The 22,622-nt window shown below is 42.1% G+C and overlaps 1 protein-coding gene across 2 annotated transcripts in view; it reads left to right on the forward strand.

Annotated features, from left to right (window-relative positions):
- The window catches only part of LOC103090729 (high affinity cAMP-specific and IBMX-insensitive 3',5'-cyclic phosphodiesterase 8A), a 107,532-nt gene extending 85,911 nt beyond the window's left edge, over positions 1 to 21,621 (forward strand). The window contains exons 17-21 of one of the 2 annotated variants that reach the window (XM_007470046.1): positions 48 to 183; positions 2,004 to 2,013; positions 2,811 to 2,959; positions 20,301 to 20,430; positions 21,515 to 21,621. In XM_007470046.1, the coding sequence (XP_007470108.1) occupies positions 48 to 183; positions 2,004 to 2,013; positions 2,811 to 2,959; positions 20,301 to 20,430; positions 21,515 to 21,621 (532 nt within the window). Of the gene's footprint in view, positions 1 to 47; positions 184 to 2,003; positions 2,014 to 2,791; positions 2,960 to 20,300; positions 20,431 to 21,514 lie in introns of both variants that reach the window. The other variant, XM_007470045.1, reaches the window with a different exon arrangement.
- Positions 21,622 to 22,622: the final 1,001 nt, after the last annotated feature.

Below are 22,622 nucleotides of genomic sequence, written 5' to 3' on the forward strand. Positions count from 1 at the left end.
GTCTGGCTCACTAATCAGCAGCAGCCTATCTCGTTTGTTGTCTGAAGCCGGAATGACTACCGGATGCTGCGCCAGAGTATTATCCACATGGTCTTAGCCACAGAAATGACAAAGCACTTTGAGCACGTCAGCAAATTTGTCAACAGCATCAACAAGCCCTTGGCAGCATTAGAGGAAGATGGGGTAAGCGAGCTGGTTGCAAAGGGAGCCTGTGTTTGGGGCCCTCATTCCTATGTGTTGCGGGGAAGCATGGGCCTGGGATATCACGAGTGTTATCATTACCCCCATTGGGCTCACTGAATTTAATTTCCATTGGTTAAAAAGTTAAGGTACAAAAACTTGGCAGGAAAAAAAAAAAAAAAAGGATATACAAAAATAGATATGAAAACTCTGAAGGGAGGGTCAGGTTTTAGATAAACTACCTTTAGATGGGTGGGCCATTCCTGCACCCTTTCTCAACAATTGCCCCCTTCCCCTCTTCTTGCGCATTCTGGGGTCAGTGGGAGCCCATGAGGTCTCTCACCAGCCACACCCTGCCGTGCATATTCTGTGGTAGCAGCAGCTGTCCTCTGTTGGTCTGTGTCAGAGGAGGGTGGGGTTGGGAAGGATTCTGTATTTGGACCACAAGGGTGACATTACCGTAGCTCCTCATTTTTGGATTTGAGGCATGGAGCCCAGAACAACTTCCTGGCAAGGAGAACATTAACCCTTTCCCCAGGCAGGAGACCACGGCTGAAGAAGGAGACCAGTCTGAGTTCTCATCCTAGGTCTCCTTCACCACTTCCTTGTCTGTAGAATGGGCATAGGACTGATGGGCATGGCACAAGGCAGGCACTGAATAGATGGTATCTGTTATACTAGATTCATGGTGAGAGCAGCACCTAGAGAACATGCTCTTCTCATGAACCCTCTTCCTTTGAGGCCCACGTGCCTGCCCTACCACCCCATGTGCACTGAACATCTCGGCATCAGCTCACAGCCTCTTCCACATTCCTCCTCCCCAGCGCCTGTCACCACGCACAGGGATGACTTATCCTCAGGCTAGGATGACAGCTCCTTGTATTCTAACTCTACTTCTGCAACTCACGTGTTAGGCCATGACTTTTGACTGTCCCTGGCTTTCTAGCTTATTACCCTTCACCCTTGTTCCTGTTTCACCTGATTTGAAACCTGTTGAGAACTCTGCTCCCTTCACCCTTCCCTGTTCTCCAGTTTGTCAGTCTGCCTTTGACTTCACTCTCTTTCCAAGGACTTGCAGAGCAGAGGCACCCACACCAGCCTCTTATTGACTCATGCCCTGCCATCCTGGAGAGGGCTGGTTATTGCCTAGGCTACTGCTCCTGGCTGACCCCATTCCCGCAGAAAGAAACCACATACCTTGTAGACTTGGGTTTCCTCCATCTATTCTGGGAAGTTCCTGGACTTAGCTGAGTCTTCCATTCCACTTGACAGTTAACGTTTCTCATCTCTGTTGTCAGTACTTGGAGTTACTTCTGAGAGACTGGAAATCAGTAATCCAGTGGGTCAGAGCAGGGACAAAGTATCATGAAAGAAAATAGTTTCCAGCTGGCAGTACTGGAGTCACTCTAGTCACACACCTGAAGAGAGAAGGGTCAGCACAAACCTGGTTGGCAGTGGGAAACAAGGAGAACTACTGAGGACACACCCACTGTCCACTCTGGCACTCTCCAGGAGACTAGGCAGCCTAGGCTTGGGATACCTCCTACCCATCTTGATGGTAGATCTGTCCCCACTGAGATAGGATCATCAGGCCTTCTTAGACTACTGTGACTACTCACAGAAATCACATGACTGACTCCTTTGGAAAGTTGCCTGATGGGCACAGAATCAGAATGAGGAGATGCTTGCTCGTGCCTTTCACCATGTTCCTTGTCCCAGTACTCCCTCTTCCAATCTGAATTTGCTTCAGGGGGCCAATAAGCAGAGAGTCCCTCACACCGTGGATTGAGATTCCATATCCACAGGGGCTCCTTGTGAATCAGACAGCATGTGGTACTGTGAATAGACAGAATCCAGGACTAAAGGTAGAACTTAGGTTCTTATCCTGGCTCAGCTGGGTAGCTTTGGATAAGTTTCTTCACCTCTCAGAGTCCCAGGGTTCTCATCTGTAAAATGTAATAGTAAATAATACTGATTTTCATGCCTACCACAGGACCTTTTTGTGAGTGCAGACCAAAAGAGAATGACTAAGTCCTCTGTACACCATAAAATGTTAGGGCAGTGTTCAGGACGTATCACTATATCTGACACAGCCTTGGTACACGGACAGCTAGTTCCCAAGATCATACCTCTCACAGAGCTAGGTGATTGGAGATTGGCATGTGAGAAGCAGAGCCCCTGGTGGACTATAAGATGCTTTGTTATGAGGGCAGAGAAATCTTTTATTTTTCAGTTCACTCTGTTTTTTTTAGTGAATATAGTAAAAGATAAAGCCAGTCTTTTGAGTGCTTAACCAAGGGAGCATGATAGACATAATAGAACAGAAAGAAAAGGTAACTGTGAGAAATAGAGGAAGAGGAAGAGCCAAAAAGAAGAGGAAAGGCAGACATGCCAACCTCCAGCGCTACCCTCTACTTCTGGGTCCTGCTGGAATCTCACTAGGCCTTGGTTTTCCCGTTTACGTAGAGTAAGGGGCCAAGCTCAATCCGCAGAGTATCCTCAGCACTGTTTTGTGAGATCCTAAATTGTGGTTACAGTGGGACCGCAGGAGTAAAACAGCTTGGTACCTGGGGACCCATTTTGATTGCTTTGAATTCCACTCATGTTTTAGGAAACTGATAAAAATCAAGAAGCCATAATGACTATGCTCAGAACTCCAGACAACCGCAGTTTGATCAAACGAATGCTGATTAAGTGTGCTGATGTGTCCAATCCCTGCCGACCCCTGGAGCAGTGCATTGAGTGGGCCGCACGTATCTCAGAAGAATATTTTTCTCAGGTAAGATGCAGCTTCTTAATTCCTTAAGTAAAAGAGAGAGAAACACCATAAGGACCGTAAGAAGTAATGGACTTAAAACTAGGAAGTGGAGTTCTCAATGCAATTCTGTCCTTGAAGAACATTTGCCTGTATTACAGGCTTACTGGTTATAATTCTATTAGTTTTCCCTTGTCTGAAAATGTATTTTATTTTGCCTTCATTCTTGCCAGATATTTTCACTGGATATTTGACATTTTCTCCTAATAGTACTTTAAAGATGTTAATTACACTGTTGTCTGCCCTTCATAGTCTCTCTGGGTAGGAAAAATTTCTTGTGAGGCAGAAAAAAATTAGAAAAATTTTCCAAATTTAGTGAAAGATACATACATACAGATTTAAGAAACCCAACAAATCCTAACAAATCCTAACCCATGCCCAGGCACGTCATAGTCAAGCAGCTACAAGCCAAAGATAGAGAAAAAAATTCAAAAAAATTTTGAAACCACCCAGAGAAAAATGATAGATTACTTATAAAGAGACCAGTGATTCTCATCTTTTATAAAGTCATGTCAGAAACTATGAAGGCCAGAAGACACTGTGGAACAACATCTTTAAAATGCTGTTAGGAGAAAACTGTCACCCTGGAATTCTGTATCCAATGAAAATATCCTTCAAGAATGAAGGCAGGCTTCCCTGATGGTGCAGTGGTTGGGAGTCTGCCTGCCAGTGCAGGGGACACAGGTTCGAGCCCTGGTCCGGGAGGATCCCACATGCCGCGGAGCAGCTAAGCCTGTGCGCCACAACTACTGAAGCCTGTACGCCTTAGAGCCTGTGCTCCGCAACAAGAGAAGCCACTAAATAAATTTATTAAAAAAAAAAAAAAAAGAATGAAGGCAAAAGAAACACATTGTCAGACAAGGAAAAGCTAACAGAATTCATCACCAGTAAACCTGCAATGTAAGAAATGCTAAAGGAAGTTCTTAAGGCTGAAAGAAAATGATACTAGATATAAACTTGGATCTTTAGGAAGGAATGAAAAGCACCAAAAATGGTAACTAGCAAAACCACAATGAAATATCACCTCATATCTGTCAGAATGGCTATTATCAAAAAGATAAGAAATAACAGGTGTTGTCAAGGATGTGGAAAAAAGAGAGCCCTTGTGCATTGTTGGTAGGAATGTAAATTGGTGCAGCCAGTATGGAGGATTCCTCAAAAAATTAAAAATAGAACTACCCTATAATCCAGCGATTCTACTTCTGGGTATTTATCCAAAGAAAACAAAAACACAAACCCCAAAAGCTGTACACACCCCCATGTTCATTGCAGCATTATTTACAATAGCCAAGTTGGAAACAACCTAAACATCTACTGATGGGTCAGTGGGTAAGAAGATGTGTGTGTGTGTGTGTACACACACACACACACACACACACACGCAATATTATGTAGCCGTTAAAAGAGAATGAACTCTTGCCATTTTTGACAACATGGATGGACCTTAAGGGGTTTATGCTAAGCGAAAAAGACAAATACCGTATGATCTTACTTATATGTGGAATCTTACAGAGAACAGATTGGTGGCTGCCAGATGAGTGAGTTGGGGTGCAAAATTGGTGAAGGGAGTCAAAAGGGTACAAACTCCTAGTTATAAAGTAAATAAGTCATGGGGTTTTAATGTACAACATGGCAACTGTAGTTAATACAGTACTGCATATTTGAAGGTTGCTAAGAGAGTAGATGTTAAAAGTTGTTATTACCAGAAAAAAATTCTGTAACTATATATGGTGACAGATGTTAACTAGGTTTATTATGGTGATCCTTTTGCAATATATGCAAATATTGAATCATTATGTTGTACACCTGAAACTAATATAGTGTTGTATGTCAATTATAACTAAATAAAAAGACAAAACACTTCAAAAAATGGTGAACAGCTGGGTAACTATAAAAGATTTTTTCCTCCTTTTAATTTCTCTAAATACATAGAACTATTTTAAGCACAAATTATAACATTGCATTGTAGAGGATAAAATAATTGAAATCATACAGAATATGTTCTCCAGCTGCAGTGGAATTAAATCAGAAATCAGTAACAGTAAGGTATCTAGGTAAACACCGAATATTCAGAAATTGACAACACATTCCTATGTAATCCATAGGTCAGATAATATATAGAATTAAATGTTAATAAAAGTATATTAAAATTGTGGGATACAACTAAAAGTGATTAGAAGGGACATTTATAATTAGAGAAAAAGCCCTAAAGTTAATGACTTAGATTTCTCTTTAAGAAACTAGAAAAAGAAGACAAAGTAAACCCAAAGTAAGTAAGAAAGAAATAATAAATATAAGAGCAAAAAATGAGGGAATAGAAAACAGACAGTAGAAAAAATTATAGGAGACAAGATGGTGGAGTAGAAAGGACTCGAGTGCATCTTCTCTTACGAAAACACAAAAATCACAACTTACTGCTTAACAACCATCAACAAAAAAAGACTGGAACCTACCAAAAAAGATATTCTACATCCAAAGACAAAAAGCCACAACGAGATGGTAGGAGGGGCACTTTCACAATATAATCAAATCCCATACCCACCAGGTGGGCGACCCACAAACTGGAAAATATATATCGTAGAGGCTCTCCAACAGGAGTGAGAGTTCTAAACCCCATGTCAGGCCTCCCCAGCCTGGGGGTCTGGCATCAGGAGGAGGAACCCCCAGAATATTTGACTTTGAAGGCCAGTGGGGCTTGAGTGCAGGAGCTCTACAGGACTGGGGGAAACAGACTCCACTCTCGGAGGGCACACACAAGGTTTCACATCCACTGGAACCCAGGGCAAAGCAGTGACTCCATATGAGCTTGGGCCAGACCTACCTGTGGGTCTTGGAGGGTCTCCTGAGGAGATGGGGGTCATCTATGGCCCACTGCTGGGGCAAGGACACTGGCAGCAGAGGCCCCTACGGGATATTCCTTGGTGTGAGCTCTCCTGGAGGTTGCCATTTTTGCACTGAGACCTGGCCCCACCCAACAGCCTGCAGGATCCAGTGCTGGGTTGCCTCAGGCCAAACTACCAACAGGGTGGGAACACAGCCCCAGCCATCAAGAGACAGGATGCCTGAAGTCGTCCTGAGCTCACAGCCACCTCTAGACACACCCCTTGACATGGCCCTGCCCATCAGAGGGACAAGATCCAGCTCCACCCACAAGTGGGCAGACACCAGTCCCTCCCATGAAGAAACCTGCACAAGCCCCTTGGACCAACCTCACCCACCAGGGGGTAGACACCAGAAGCAAGAAGAACTACAGTCCTGCAGCCCAAGGAACGGAGCCCACAAACCCAGAAAGTTAGACAAAATGAGATGGCAGAGAAATATGTTCCAGACAACGGAACAAGATAAAACCCTGGAAGAACAACTAAGTGAAGTGGAGATAGGCAGTCTGCCTGAAAAAGAATTCAGAAGAACAACAGTAAAGATGATCCAAGATCATGGAAAAAGAATGGAGGCACAGACTGAGAAGATACAAGAAATGTTTAACAAAGAGCTAGAAGATTTAAAGAACAAACAGAGATAAACAGTACAATAACCGAAATGAAAAATACAGTAGAAGGAATCAACAGCAGAATAAATGAAGTAGTAGAACAAATAAGGGAGCTGGAAAACAGGTTGGTGGAAATCACTGCTGCGGAACAGAAAAGAGAAGAAACAATGAAAAGAAATGAAGACAATCTCAGAGACCTCTGGGACAACATTAAATGCACCAAAATTCACATTATAGGGGTCCCAGAAGGAGAAGGGAGAGAGAAAGGGCCTGAGAAAATATTTGAAGAGATAATAACCGAAAACTTCCCTAACACTGGAAAGGAAACACTCACTCAAGTCCAGGAAGCGCAGGGAGTCCCATACAGGTTAAACCCAGGAAGGAACGCACTGAGACACATATTAATAAAATTGACAAAAATTAAAGACAGAGAAAAGCAACAAATAGCATACAAGGGAATCCCCAATTTTTCAGCAGAAATTCTGCAGGCCGGAAGAGAGGGGCAAGATATATTTAAAGTGATGAACCTACAACCAAGAGTACTCTACCCAGCAATGCTCTCATTCAGATTTGATGGAGGAATCAAAAGCTTTACAGACAAGCAAAAGCTAAGAGAATTCAGTACCACCAAACAAGCTTTACAACAAATGCTAAAGGAACTTCTCTATGTAGAAAAGAAAAAGTCACAACTACAAACAATTACAATGGGAGAGCTCACCAGTAAAGGCAAACATACAGTAAAGGTAGGGAATCATCCACACACAAATATGATATCAAAACCAGCAAAGAGGTTTTGAGGAGAGTACAAACACAGGATATTGGAAATCCATTTGAAACTAAGAGCAGCAACTTAAAACAATCTTGTATATATATAGACAGCTATATCAAGACGTCATGGTAACTGCAAACCAAAAAACTACAATAGATAAACAAAAAAGAAAAAGCAATCCAAACACAATACTAAAGATGGCCATCAAATCACAAGAGAACAAAAGCGGTACGGAAGAAAAAAGACCTAGGAAAACAAATCTAAAACAGTTAACATACATATCGATAATTACCTTAAATGTAAATGGATTAAATGCTCCAACCAGAAGACATAGACTGGCTGAATGGTTACAAAAACAAGACCCCCTATATATGCTGTCTACAAGAGACCCACTTCAGATCTAGGGACACATACAGACTGAAAGTGAGGAGATGGAAAAAGGCATTCTATGCAAATGGAAATCAAAAGAAAGCTGGAGTAGCAATACTCATATCAGACAAAATAGACTTTAAAGACTGTTATAAGAGACAAAGAAGGACACTACAAAATGATCAAGGGATCAGTCCAAGAAGAAGATATAATTCTTGTAAATATATATGCACCCAACATAGGAGTACTTCATTATATAAGGCATCATCAATGAATTCGGTAAAATTGCAGGATACAAAACTAACGCACAGAAATCTCTTGCATTCCTATACACTAACAACAGAAGATCAGAAAGAGAAATTAAGGAAACAATGCCATTCACCATTGCAACAGAAAGAATAAAATACCTAGGAATAAACCTACCTAAGGGGGGAGGGTAAAAGACCTGTACTCCGAAAACTGTAAGATACTGATGAAAGAAATCAAAGAAGACACAAACAGATGGAGAGATATACCATGTTCCTGGATTGGAAGAATCAGTATTGTCAAAATGACTATACTGCCCAAGGCAATCTATAGATTCACTATAATCTGTATCAAATTACCAGTGGCATTTTTCACAGAACTAGAAGGAAAATTTTTGAAATCTGTATGGAAACACAAAAGACCCTGAATAGACAAAGCAATCCTGAGAAGGAAAAACGGAGCTGGAGGGATCAGGCTCCCTGACATCAGACTGTACTACAAACCTACAGTCATCAAAGCAGTATGGTACTGGCACAGAAATAGAAATATAGATCAATGGAACAGGATAGAAAGCCCAGAAATAAATCCATGCACCTATGGTCCTTAATCTACAACAAAGGAGGCAAGAATATACAATGAAGAAAAGACAGTCTCTTCAATAAGTGGTGCTGTGAAAACTGGACAGCTACATGTAAAAGAATGAAATCAAAACATTCTCTAACCCCACACACAAAAATAAAATGGATTAAGGACCTAAATGTAAGACCAGATACTATAAAACTCTTAGAGGAAAACATAGGCAGAACGCTCTTTGACATAAATTGCAGCAATATCTTTTTCGATCCACCTCCTAGAGTAATGAAAATAAAAACAAAAATAAGCAAATGGCATCTAATTAAACTTAAAAGCTTTTGCACAGCAAAGGAATCCATAAACAAAACGAAAAGATGACCCACAGAATCAGAGAAAATATTTGCAAACGAAGCAACTGACAAGGGATTAATCTCCAAAATATACAAACAGCTCATGCAGCTCTATATCAAAAAAACAAGCAACCCAATCAAAGTATAGGCAGATCTAAATAGACATTTCTCCAAAGACGACATACAGATGGCCAAAGAGGACATGAAAAGGTGCTCATCATCGCTAGTTGTTAGAGAAATGAAAATCAGAACTGCCATGCGGTACTACCTCGCACCAGTCAGAATGGCCATCATCAAAAAGTCTATAAACACGGGCTTCCCTGGTGGCGCAGTGGTTAGGAATCCGCCTGCCAATGCAGGGGACACGGGTTCAAGCCCTGGTCCAGGAAGATACCATGGAGCAACTTAGCCCGTGCACACAGCTACTGAGCCTGCGCTCTAGAGCCCGTGAGCCACAACTACGGAAGCCCGTGCACCTAGAGCCCATGCTCTGCAACAAGAGAAGCCACTGCAATAAGAAGCCCACACGCAGCAATGAAGACCCAACTCAGCCAAAAATAAATAAATAAATTTATATTAAAATAAAAGTCTACAAACAATAAATGCTGGAGAGGGTGCGGGGAAAAGGGAACCCTCCTGCACTGTTGGTGGGAATGTACATTGTTACAGCCACCATGGAGAACAGTAACAGAGGTCCCTTAAAAAGCTAAAGCTAGAACTACCATATGATCCCGAAATCCCACTCCTGGGCATATATCTGAAGAAAACCATAATCCGAAAGGATACGTGCACCCCGGTGTTCCTTGCAGCACTATTTACAATAGCCAAGACATGGAAGCAACCTAAACGTCCACCAACAGAGGAATGGATAAATAAATGAATAAAGAAAATGTGGCACATGTATACAATGGAATATTACTCAGCGATAAAAAAGAATGAAATAATGCCATTTGCAGCAACATGGATGGACCCAGAGATTATCATACTAAGTGAAGTAACTCAGAGAAAGACAAATATATGATATCACTTCTATGTGGAATCTAAAAAAATGATAAAAATGAACTTATTTACAAAACAGAAACAGACAGACTTCAAAAACAAACCTATGGTTACCAAAGGGGAAACATGGTGGGGAGGGATAAATTAGGAGTTTGGGATTAACAGATACACACTACTATATATAAAATAGATAATCAACAAGGACCTGTATATAACACAGGGAACTCTACTCAATATTCTGTAATAACCTGTATGGGAAAAGAATCTGAAAAAGAATGGATATATGTATATGTATAACTGAATCACTTTGCTATATACCTGAAACTAACATAACATTGTAAATCAACTATATTCGAATATAGAATAAAAATTAAATTAATAGTTTAAAAAATAAAAAATTACAAAGCCAAAAGTTGATTCTTGGACAGAATTAACAAAATTGGTGAATACCTAGCTGGAATAATCAAGAGGAAAGAGGGAATGCAAATTACCAGTATCAGGAATGAAAGTATCCTCATTTGACAGTCACAAGAAATAACAGATTCTTGTCAAATTGACAAGAATAAATTTGACAAATGAAATGGATGAATTCCTTGAAAATTATAATTTACCAAAACACATAGGATTAAGCAATAACCTTAGAAGCCCCACGGTAAAGAAATTCTTTGTCAAAATGTTTTATTTAAAGATTTTTTTCACAAAGAAAACTCTAAATGGTTTCATTGAAGAAGTCTATCAAACATTTAAGGAAGAAATAATGTGCTAGTCTTACAAATTATATGAGAAAATAGAGGTGAGAACACTTTTCAACTCATCTTATGAAGCCATTGTTATCCGGATATGTAAACTGACAAAGACAGTACCAGGAGAAAATTACAGTTCATAATCCTCATGAACACAGATGCAGAGGTACTTAATTGAACAGTATATAAAGAGGGTTAATATATCACTAAATAGAGTTATCCTCCAAAATGCAAGGTTGGTTTAATATCATAAAAATCAATTATTATAATTCACCATACTAATTAAAGGAGAAAAACCATATGATTATTTCAGTAGATGGAGAAAAAGCATTTGACAAAATTCAGCATCCATTCATCGTAAAAAATTTTAGCAAACAAGGAATAGAACTTATTTTTAAAAGGGTATCTTCAAAAACTTATAGCTATCATTATATTTAATGGTGAAATATTAAATACACTTTCTTTAAGATTGGAAACAAGGCAGGGGTACCCATTCGGACTCCTTTTATCTAACATTTTATTGGCAGTCCTAGCCATTGCAACAAGGCAAGGGAAATATGTACAAAGAACAGAAAGTAAGACGTAAATTTGTTTCTATTTGCAGATGACATGATTCTTTTTAATGTTGAAAACTCTAAGGAGTGTACAAAACAATTACTAGCATTAATAAGTGGAAATTATTTAGCAAGGTTATAGGATACAAGCTCATTATACAAAGTCAGTTGTATTATTTGGTGTACTAGATGCAAACAATGGGAAAATGAAACTAAAAACCCAATCCCATTTACAATAGCAATAAAAAACAAAAATTACTTAGGATAAATTTAACAAAAGAAGGCCAGTTCTTTACACTGAAAACCGCAAAACATTGCTGAGAAAGAACACTTCAGTAAAGGGAGAGGTGTACCATGTCCACAGATTGGAAGGCTTAATGTTGTTAAGATACAGTTCTTTCCAAATCAATGTATAGATTCAATGCAGTCCCAATCAGAATCCCAGCAGTGTTTTGGTAAAAATTGACAAACTGATTCTAAAATTTATATGGAAAGCTGAAGGACCTTGAATAAAGAACACAAACTTGAAAAAGTTGGACGATTTATACTATTTGACTTCAGAACTTAAAATAACCAAGCTGGTGTGATACTGGCATAAAGGTAACAAATACATTGATGGGACACAGTAGAAATCCCAGAAATAGGCCACAATTATACCATCAGTGGGGAAAGGAAAATTTTTTTCAGCAAGTGGTGTTGGAATATTTTGGATATCTCTATCCAACAAAAAATGAACCACAACTCCTACCTCATTCCGTGGAGGAATATCAGTTCACAGTGGATCATAGACCTAAATACAAAAGTTTTAGAGAAAACATAGGAGAATATGCTCAATTAATTGGAATGGGATAGATGTTTCTTAGGTACAGAAAACAGCAAACATAAAAAGAAAATTTGGTGAGAAACAAAATTCAGAAATTATTCTCATCTAAACACAGCTAAGAAAATGAACAGGGAAGGCACACTGGAAGAAAATATACACACATCATATCTGACAAAGGATTGTATTCAGGATATATAAAGAACTCAATAATAAGCCAAACCACCTAATTAAAAATACCAATTTTTAAAAAGATTATTTATTTATGGCTGTGTTGGATCTTTGTTGCTGCACATGGGCTTTCTCTAGTTGTGGCAAGTGGGGGCTACTCCTCACTGTGGTACGCATGCTTCTCATTGCAGTGGCTTCTCGTTGCAGATCATGGGCTCTAGGCGCACAGGCTTCAGTTAGTTGTGGCACGTGGGCTCAGTAGTTGTGGCGCATGGGCTTAGTTGTTCCACAGCATGTGGGATCTTCCTGGACCAGGGCTCGAACCCGTGTCTCCTGCATTGGCAGGTGGATTCTTAACCACTGTGCCACCAAGAAAGTCCAAAACTACCAAATATTTTAGCAGACGCTTCACAAAAGATATATGAAGGGCTTCCCTGGTGGCGCAGTGGTTGAGGGTCCGCCTGCCGATGCAGGGGACACGGGTTCCTGCCCCGGTACGGGAAGATCCCACATGCCGTGGAGCAGCTGGGCCCGTGAGCCGTGGCAGCTGAGCCTGTGCGTCCAGAGCCTGTGCTCCGCAACGGGAGAGGCCAGAACAGTGAGAGGCCCACGTACCGCAAGCAAAAAAAAAAAAGGATGTATGAAAATGTGCTGAACATCATTAGTAATCAGGGAAATGCAAATTAAAACAATGAAATACCACTACACATCCACTAGGATGGCTAAAAATTAAAAAGACTGACAGCAAAATGTTTGTGAAGATATGGTGCAACAAATTTAATTCATCAGTGTAAAATGTGTAAAATGTTCATCACACAGTGATGATTTGTAAAATCATCATCACTTTGGGAAGCAGTTTATCAGGTTTTGTTTGTTTTACTGTGGTAAAACAAAATTACCATTTTAGATGATCATGGTTTTTTCTTTCATTCTTTTAATGGTAGTATATTACATCAATTGATTTCAGATGCTGAATCATCCTTATATTGCAGGACTAAAATCCCACTTGGTCATGGTGTATGATCCTTTAATATGCTACTGAATTCTGTTTGCTGGTATTTTGTTGAGGGTTTTTGCATCAGTATTCATAAGGGATATCAGTCTGTAGTTTTCTTGTGTCTTTGTCAGGCTTTGGTATCTGAGCAATGCTGGCCTCATTGATTGAGTTAGGAAGTGTTCTCTTCAAATTTTTGGAAGTGTCTGAGAAGGATTGGTGTTAATTGTAATGAAGAGCTTGGTAGAATTCACAGGTGAAGCCATCTGGTCCTGAGCTTTTCTTTGTTGGGAGGTTTTTTATTACTAACTGAATATCCTGACTAGTTATAGGTCTATTCAGATTCTCTGTTTCTTCATAATTCAGCCTTAGTAGGTTGTGTGGGTAGGAATTTGTACATTTCATCTAATTATCCAGTTTGTTGGCATACAGTTGCTCATGGCACTTCCTTATAATCCTTTTATTTTTTAAATTATTATTATTTTTTGCAGTACGCGGGCCTCTCACTGTTGTGGCCTCTCCCGTTGCGGAGCACAGGGTCCGGACACGCAGGCTCAGCGGCCATGGCTCACGGGCCTAGCCGCTCCGGCACGTGGGATCTTCCCGGACTGGGGCACGAACCCGTGTCCCCTGCATTGGCAGGTGGACTCTCAACCACTGCGCCACCAGGGAAGCCCTAATCCTTTTATTTTTGTAAAATCAATAGTAATGTCCCTACTTCCATTTCTGATTTCAGCAACTGGAGTCTTTCTTTTTTTAGTCAATCTAGCTAAAGTTTTTTCAATTTTGTTGATCTTTTCAAGGAACCAACTTTTGGTTTTCTTGATTTTCTCTATTTGTTTCCATTTTTCTTATCTCTGCTCTAGTCTATTAGTTCTTTCCTTTTGCTATCTTTGGGTTTAATTTGTTCTTTTTCTAGTTCCTTAAGGTCTAAAGTTAGGTTGTTGATTTAAGAGCTTTCTTCTTTTTTAACATAGGCATTTACAGCTATAAATTTCTCTCATAGCACTGCTTTTACTGCATTCCATACCTTTCCATATGTTGTGTTTTCATTTTTATTTGTCTCTGGGTATCTTAAAATTTCCCTTGTGATTTCTTCTTTGACCCTTTGGTTGAGAGCGTACTGTTTGATTTGCACTTTCAGTTTACTTTCTGTTGTTGATTTCCAGTTTCATTCCACTGTTATTGGAAAAGGTACTTTGTATGATTTTGATCCTTTAAAATTCATTGACCTGTTTTGTGGCCTAACATACATATATTCTATCCTGGAGAATGTTCTATTTGCACTTGAGAAAAATATGTTCTGTTTTTGGGTGAATGTTCTCTATGTCTATTGGGTCCAGTTGGTTAACAGTGTTGTTCAAGTCCTTAATTCCTTATTGATCTGGCTGTTCTATCCATTATTCAATGTGTGTTATTGAAGTCTCCAACTATTATTGTAGAAGTGTCTGTTTCTCCCTTCAGTTCTGTCAGTGTTTTCTTCATATATTTTGGAACTCCAATTGTTTGGTCCATATGTGCTTATAATTGTTAAACCTCTTGGTGAATTGACCTATTTATTAATAATGTCCTTTGTCTCTTGGAACCATTTTTGACTTAAAGTCTTTTTTGTCTGATATTAGCAAAGCTACCTCAGCTTCCTTTTGGTTATCTGCATGGAATATCTTTTTCCATCCTTTCACTTTCAACCTATGTCCTGGTATCTAATGTAAGTGAGTTTTTGTAGACAAAATATAGTTGGATCATGTGTTTTTATCCATTCTGCCAGCTGTGCCTTTAGATTGGGGAGTTTAATCCATTTACATTTAAAATAATTACTGACAGAGAAGGACATACTTTTGCTGCTTTGTCTTATGCATGTCTTATAGCTTTTTTGTCCCTCATTTTTTCCATTACTGCCTTTGTGTTTGATTTTTTTTGTGGCACCATGTTTGATCCACTTCTCATTTCCTTTGCAGATATTCTATGGGTAACTTTTTTTACAGTTACCACAGAAATTACATTATAACATCTTGAAGTTCTAGCAGTTTAAGTTGATATCAGCCTATATTTCAGTTGTATACACAAACTCCTATACAGCTCTGTTTCTCCACCCCACTTTCTTCTTTTTTTTTTAATACATTTATTTTTTGGCTGCATTGGGTTTTCGTCGCTGGGCACGGGCTTTCTCTAGTTGTGGTGAGCGGGGGCTACTCTTCATTGCAATGCATGGTCTTCTCATTGTGGTGGCTTCTCGTTGCAGAGCATGGGCTCTAGGTGCATGGGCTTCAGTAGTTGTGGCACACAGGTTCAGTAGTTGTGGCTCAAGGGCTCTAGAGTGCAGGCTCAGTAGTTGTGGTGCACAGGCTTAGTTGCTCCGCGGCATGTGGGATCTTCCCGGACCAGGGCTCAAACCCATGCCCCCTGCATTGGCAGGTGGATTCTTAACTACTGCGGCAGCAAGGAAGTCCCCCACTTTGTTCTTGATGTCACAAATAATGTGTTTGTGAGCCTATTAACACAGATTTGTAATTTTTATGCACTTGTCTTTTAAATACTGTAGAAAATAAAAAGTGGAATTTCAAGCCAAAATTGCAATAATACTCTTTTTCACATGTGCTTATGTATTTACCTTTACTGGAGATCTTTATATCTTTATGACTTTAAGTTGCCACCTAGCTTCCTTTCACTTCAACCTGAAAAAACTCCCTTTATCATTTCTTGTAGGCTAGATCTAGTGGTAATAAATTTTCTCTGCTTTTATTTATCTGGGAATGTCTTCATTTTCTTCCTCATTTTTGAAGGACAGTTCTGCCAGATATAGAATTCTGGGTTGACAGGTTTTTTCTTTTAGCCCCTTATGTAATTATCCCAGTGCCTACTGGCCTCCAAAGTTTCTGCTGAGAAATCAGCTGACCATCTTATTGAGACTGTCTTCTAGTGTGTATGTGATGAGTCACTTTCCTCTTGCTGCTTTCAAGATTCTCACTTTGTCTTGGCTTTTGACAGTTTGGTTATAATGTGTTTCAATATGGTTGTTTTGGGGTTTATCCTACTTGGAGTTGTTTACCTTCTTGGATTTGTAGATTTGTGTTTTTCTTCAAGTTATGGCAGTTACGGGCTATTATTTCTTCCTCTTTTTTTTTGAATTTATTTTTTTTATAAAGCAGGTTCTTATTAGTTATCTATTTTATACATATTGGTGTATATATTGTCAATACCAATCTCGCAGTTCATCCCCCATCCACACCCCCGCTTTCCCCCCTTAGTATCCATACGTTTGTTCTCTACATCTGTGTGTCTATTTCTGCCTTGCAAACTGGTTCATCTACCATTTTTCTAGATTCCACATATATGCGTTAACATGTGATATTTGTTTTTCTCTTTCTGACTTACTTCACTCTGTATGGCAGTCTCTAGGTACATCCATGACTCTGCAAAGGATCCAGTTTCATTCCTTTTTATGGCAGAGTAATATTCCATTGTATACATGTACCACATCTTCTTTATTCATTCGTCTGTCAGTGGGCATTTAGATTGCTTCCATGACCTGGCTATTGTAAATAGTGCTGCAGTGAACACTGGGGTGCATGTGTCTTTTTGAATTATGGTTTTCTCTGGGTATATACCCAGTGGGCTATTATTTCTTCAAATAATCTCTGCTCCTTTTTTTTTTTTCTCTTTTCTCTTTCCTACACTCTGATAATGCATGTATTTGTCTGAGGTTGTCCTGTAAATTACTTAGGGTCTTGTCACTTTTATTTCTTTTTCTTTCTCCTCTTCAGACTTGATAATTTCAAATGTCCTATCTTCAAATTTTTATTGATTCTTTCTTCTACCTGCTCAGATCTGCTGTTGAACCCCTCTAGTGAATTTTTCAATTCACTTTTTGTGTTTTTCAGCTCCAGAATTGTTATTCGGCTCTTCTTTATAATTTCTGTCTCTTTATTGATACTCTCATTTTGTTCATATATCGTTTTCCTGATTTCCTTTAGCATTTGATCCATGTTTTCTTTTTAGCACTAGTGCATATTTAAGATAGTTGTTTTAAAGTCTTTAATAAATCATTGAGGGTACCTCTTTAGGGATGGTTTCTGCCAATTTATTTTCTTCTTTTGAATGGGTTATGTTTTTCTGTTTCTTTGGGCTTCTGATTTTTTTTGTTGTTGAAAATTGGACATTTGAAAAAACAGCCACCTCTCCCAGTCTTTGCACTTTGGCTCTGTGCCAGGAAAGTCTTTCACTAATTATCTGGGCATGCTCTGAGTCTTGGGATTTGCCCAACATGAAAGCTTACGGTCTCTTCAGGTCTTTTCTGAGCATGTCTTGCCTGAGACATTTCCCCTCTATATACAGCTGCTTTTGAATATCTTAGTTTCCCCAAGAGGCTTTTCCTTGGGGCCTTAAATGGTGCATTTGTTTGTCTCCACCTGTAATCTCTTACCCCAGGTGTCTGTCATCTCCATGCAGCTTTCCCAGGCAGTAACCATTGCTTTTCCACCCGAGAGCTGGATTAGGTGAAATAGAGGCTAGTCCTTTAGACAAACTCCAGACAGGTTGGAATGTTGCAAATAAGGTCAGCTCTACACTCCTTCCAGTTCGATTTAAACAGTTGAGAGCTGGGCTGCTGTCTGATCCGGACCAAGACTGTGCTAGGGAGGAGTGGGGCAAGGATGAGTAAAAATACCATGACACTTCCTACCATTTTGAATATGACTTTTTCTTGATTGGAGATTCACTTGGTTACTGTAGAATCTTTGACTGTCTCCCAGGCATGGAGATCTCATTGGTGGCCTAGAAGTGGGGCACGGGCACGGAGGACTTCATTGGCAAACAAACAGTGGTCTTCAAAAGAGAATAAGGGCCTGAGAATCTCCATGTACCTGTCACATTGGGCCAAAGAGAAGAAATATAAGCATGAGCATTTTCATTGACCTTCAACAAGTCAGCTACTTCCATGTGGAGGGGAGGGCAGGCCTGGAGTGCAGCACCGACAGAAAAGCCTCTGGAGCCATGAACTGCTGAGCTCAGTGAGCCTCTGCTATGGCTTTCCCGAGAGAGCTGGTTCATTATCCAGCACGACCAGGGGGGAGTGCCAGGAGAGCACCTACCCTGTGGTACTGCTCTCTGAGCCAGACAGGCCCGTGGGCTGTGAACCTGAGGCTATTCCTGCACCCTCCACCCCTTCCCATACACACCAAGGCAGAGAGACTCACGTAGAGCTAACCCTGCAATTTTCTGCAACAGCACTGGGGGAATGGGGCTGCCAGCCTGTGGCCTAACAGCAGAGGCTTCATCAGCCAGCAGAGGCCAAGACTTGTCAATATTCCCTACTTAGTCTCTTTCCAGAGCACCGTCACCCTACCTTCCACACCTCCTGGAGTGTGCTCCTGGCTGGACAACTGGTGTAGATAGTCTCTGCCCTGCCTCTCAGGGCTCCCTGGCCTGTACAATCCTAGTCAAGCATGTGCAACTTGGCTCCCTGGCCTGCAGCGGCAGGGGCTCTTACTGCTAGCTTCTGCCCTGACCCATAGTGTAGCACCATCCACCTGAACACAGGGAGAACAGGCCTCTTTCTTAGCCCTGGCCCCAGCACTCTCAACACCCATCTAGCGTAAGTACATCTCTGCAGCACAGTGCTAGGTACAGTCCCTCCTAGGAAAACCCCCAAAGGTTACCTGCTGCCCCCAAGTGGAGATTCCATGTTGAGGGCTGTGGTGAGTCATTGTCACTTCCAGGGAAAGTCACCTGCCGTTAGCTGTGGGGCCTAGTTCTTCCAGTGGCTCAGGCCTCGGATCCACCTTTGTGCAGGGCAAGGTGACTTCTAAACAGTCCCTGCGGCCCTGCTGGTGATTGCCAGGCCTCGGCCAAGACAGCAGAATAGAAGTGGAACGGAACAGGGGAGGCAGCTCCTGGCCAGTTGTCAAGATCAACAAGGGGGACTGGCCCAGTTTGCCCTGTGCGAACAGTTCCAGGGGTAAGAGTTGGAGGGACAGGCTCCCAGCCCCAAGAGTAGGTTTTCTTTTGGTCCCGCTGAACACCTGAATTCTTGTCCCAGTGTTGGCCGCTCAAGAAATGTCCTCCACTCTCCCACAGCCCCAGATGGCCCACAGAGTTCAGCCACCAGAGTCAGGCTTCTGGCAGATGGCCGAGCACACCACATACCTCCTGTCCTCAGCCCTTGCTCTCACTGACCGGCTCTCCAGAGGCCACGACTGGTCAACAATTTATCTTGTCCCAGGATCGTCACCCCTCTCTCACCTTCTCACTATGCCTGGCCCAACAGGGCAGCCTGCCCGGACCATCAGGAACAATGATCCAGGTGCCCCTGAGGACAGCTGTGCCTTCCAGAGCCAGAGGATGGCTCCAGCCCTTCTAGCCAGGCCCACCCCGGCCTTACTTGTGCTACACTCAGTCCCCCTCATCCTGCCCCTCACGTGACCGTCTGCTTAACTCTCAGCCCTGGTTGCCTGCTCCAGCAGGGACCTCTCGGTGATTCTAATCGCACCCACAAACCCTCTGAGTTCCCACCTTGTTCCAGGAAGACCCCCTGCTTCATCGTCATCCTCCAGGCATCCCCTCATCCTTTTCTCCAGGACCCTTTGATGAAAGCAACCTTATGAATAAAAAGAACAAGAAACTCCGTTATATCTTTCAAGATATACTTGCCTTTCCCCCAGGATCTTAATTATATTTTCAGTTTTTTACAAGTCTTTCTGCAATCCTGAAGATGTTCTGGAAGCGTCTATCAAAGTACATAAAAAACTCAACCCAGAGCTCTTTTTTACCTCGTGTGTTCATAACTTTTTCAAATAAAGTAATTTGGCCCAAGATGAGAAGCAGCCACTTGTCCCTTCTCTGTGAAGGGGGCTGTTTCTCACTCACCATTGCCACCCTGGATCAGGCCCTTGAAACGCCTGCCGGGTGGGAGGATGGCTGAGCTGACTAGTGTGCTCATGCACTGCAGGTACCATTTGCAATCGTACCTCAGGAGCTTCAGCAAGAGGTTTCCAGGTGTTGAAAATGTGGGTTGGGTTGGGGTGTCCTTGGTGCCCCTGGCATAGAGCAGCCCCCACCGGGGACAACGTGGTATGTAGTGGCAGATCCGGGTTGTTGGCTGGTGCTGTGATCGGCTTCTCCCCACGAGCACTCTGGGCTGCCAGGAAGAGGCTTTTGGCAGAGGGGGTGCTCCTGACGGGGAGTGGAGCCAGATACTGGAGTCTCGTAATTCTGGCATTTCCTGCTTTGCAGACTGATGAAGAGAAGCGGCAGGACTTGCCTGTGGTGATGCCAGTTTTTGACAGAAGTACCTGCAGCATCCCCAAATCCCAAATCTCTTTCATCGACTACTTCATCACAGACATGTTCGCTGCTTGGGACGGTAAGAACGCTTTGAGCGTATTTCCCTCAGTAACGGGGAACTGCATATAAGTAGTGCATAGTGTAGTTTTTGACTGTAGATATATGGTTGGGGGCTCAGACTTTGAAGAAGGGCTGAGGAGAAGCAGTGAGCTGACACCGAGGGCCGTGAGGGCGGGGTGCTCTCTGTGCTCTTCCTCCTCAGCTGCCCCTGGCCCCAGGGGCTAGATGTTGCTGTGCCGGTTTCATAGATGAGAGGATTGAACTTGGGGCTGCACAGCCGGTGGTGGAGAGCCCAGGATTCAGAAACACTTATGTTGACTCCAAACCCCACATCGTTCTGTGGGAGCCCTTTTGCCATCTGCTCCCCCAGCTTCTCCCGCCTCACGTGGTAGCTGACCCGAGAGCAGGCTGGTCTCTGACGGGTACATGTCCCTCCTCTTTAATTCCAAGTGCATGCAGGAGCCTGTCACGTAAAGGACTCTCAGGGAAGGGGCCCCATTTAATACTCCCTGTCCAGATCCATGGGCAAGAGACGAACCCCCATCTCAGGGTGCTGGGCGGTGGGGGAAGGACGACTCAGACGGTGGAAAGAGCTGCAGCTTTGGGGCCAGACTGCAGGCTCCGCAGCTCCTTGAGTCCAGATTCATGGCCTCTCCTGGCCCCATTTTCTTCGTATGTAAAATGACTTGCTCCCCACTCATGCCCTAGGGGATGTGCTGCAGGTGGAAGATGGTGGTATAAAGGGTGGGTGGGGAGGAGCAGGGAGACACACCCAGGAGAGCCAGTCAGGGCCTAGGGCCTGGCTCCTGGCACCCTGGGCCCCAAAGGTGCTGATCAAATGGTGAGTATGCAGATGAGTCCCCCTTCTGCTTCATCTACCAGTTGTCAGCTCACCACGTGGTTACAGAGGAGCTGCTGGCACTGAGCACAGGACTTGGCTTTAGTTCATTCCGGCCGCTGGGTTTGCTGTGTCTGCTGAGCACTGTGCAGTTGTCTACTCCTATCTGCCCCTATTCCGTGAAATGCTCTCTCCTTAGAAAGACTCAAAGTCTAAATTTACTGAGGCTGTGAAAGGGTATCACAGTGCCATCTTTTTTCTCCAGCCTTTGTAGACCTGCCTGAGTTAATGCAGCATCTTGACAACAATTTTAAATACTGGAAGGGACTGGACGAAATGAAGCTGCGGAGCCTCCGCCCACCTCCTGAATAGCGGGCAGCACTGCCTGGTGCCCTGACGCTGTGTCCCTCCAGTCACTTGGGATTCCTGAGGGCAGTCAGAGTTCCTTGGTTCTTTCGTCACCCGGTCTGCAGAGCCTGTAAGAGCACACAGGGACGTCGGCAACCTTCTGTAGCCACCATCTGATGCCATTGCCATAAAGTGAGACTTAGTCCACTCAAGGTACCTGGGCCTGCTGTGGGGGCGCTTCAGAAAGTCACGTGAGAACCATGGTTTGCATTTGCGTCCGTTAAAACACGAGCTCGGGACTGCCCCCGCAAAGGACGGTGATGGATTTCCTGCCACTGACAGAGTGTCTTGTTGCAGTTTCTCTCAGTTATGTTCAGCACTTAAGAACAGCTAATGGCAATCGGATCTTTTTTCACATCATAGAAGGTGCAATGACTTCTCTTAAAATTGAACAGAAAATGCAAAGAAATTTTGAAGTTAATTATTAATATCAATTAAAATGTTTTATTTATTTTATTATAAGTTCAATATTTTCTATGAATTTAAAAATACTTCAAAGCCAAGGCCGACTTTAAATGCCATAACCAAATTTACATGATTCATATTCATTAAATATGTATTAACTTTGTGTACAGACTTATTTTCATAATGCAAATTTAAAATATAAAATGACACATTTTTACTGCACTGTAGAAATATTTGTGTATGTTAAACTTTCCTGATTGATGCTAATTGGGAAAAGCTGTTTTGTGGGTGGGTCTGATTCTAGAAGCACTCAACGAGAAGGGCTCCTGTACAGCAACCAGAGCTCAGAAACTGCTCTAGTTGTCTGACGGGCTCTGCACGTGACTCCCCAAAGTGAAAGAAACTAGGACTTCACACTTTTTTCCTAAAATTTTATAACAATTACCAAAAGTCTGCCTTATTTTATACAGTGTTTCTATGAAATATTCTCCATAAAAACAGAGAAAATGCAGTATTTAGTGAATTGACATTTTATAACCAATCTGTTTTCATCTGCATTT

This window comes from Lipotes vexillifer, unplaced genomic scaffold (genome assembly GCF_000442215.2).
Source record: "Lipotes vexillifer unplaced genomic scaffold, Lipotes_vexillifer_v1.1 scaffold532, whole genome shotgun sequence".
NCBI classification, from domain to species: Eukaryota; Metazoa; Chordata; class Mammalia; order Artiodactyla; family Lipotidae; genus Lipotes; species Lipotes vexillifer.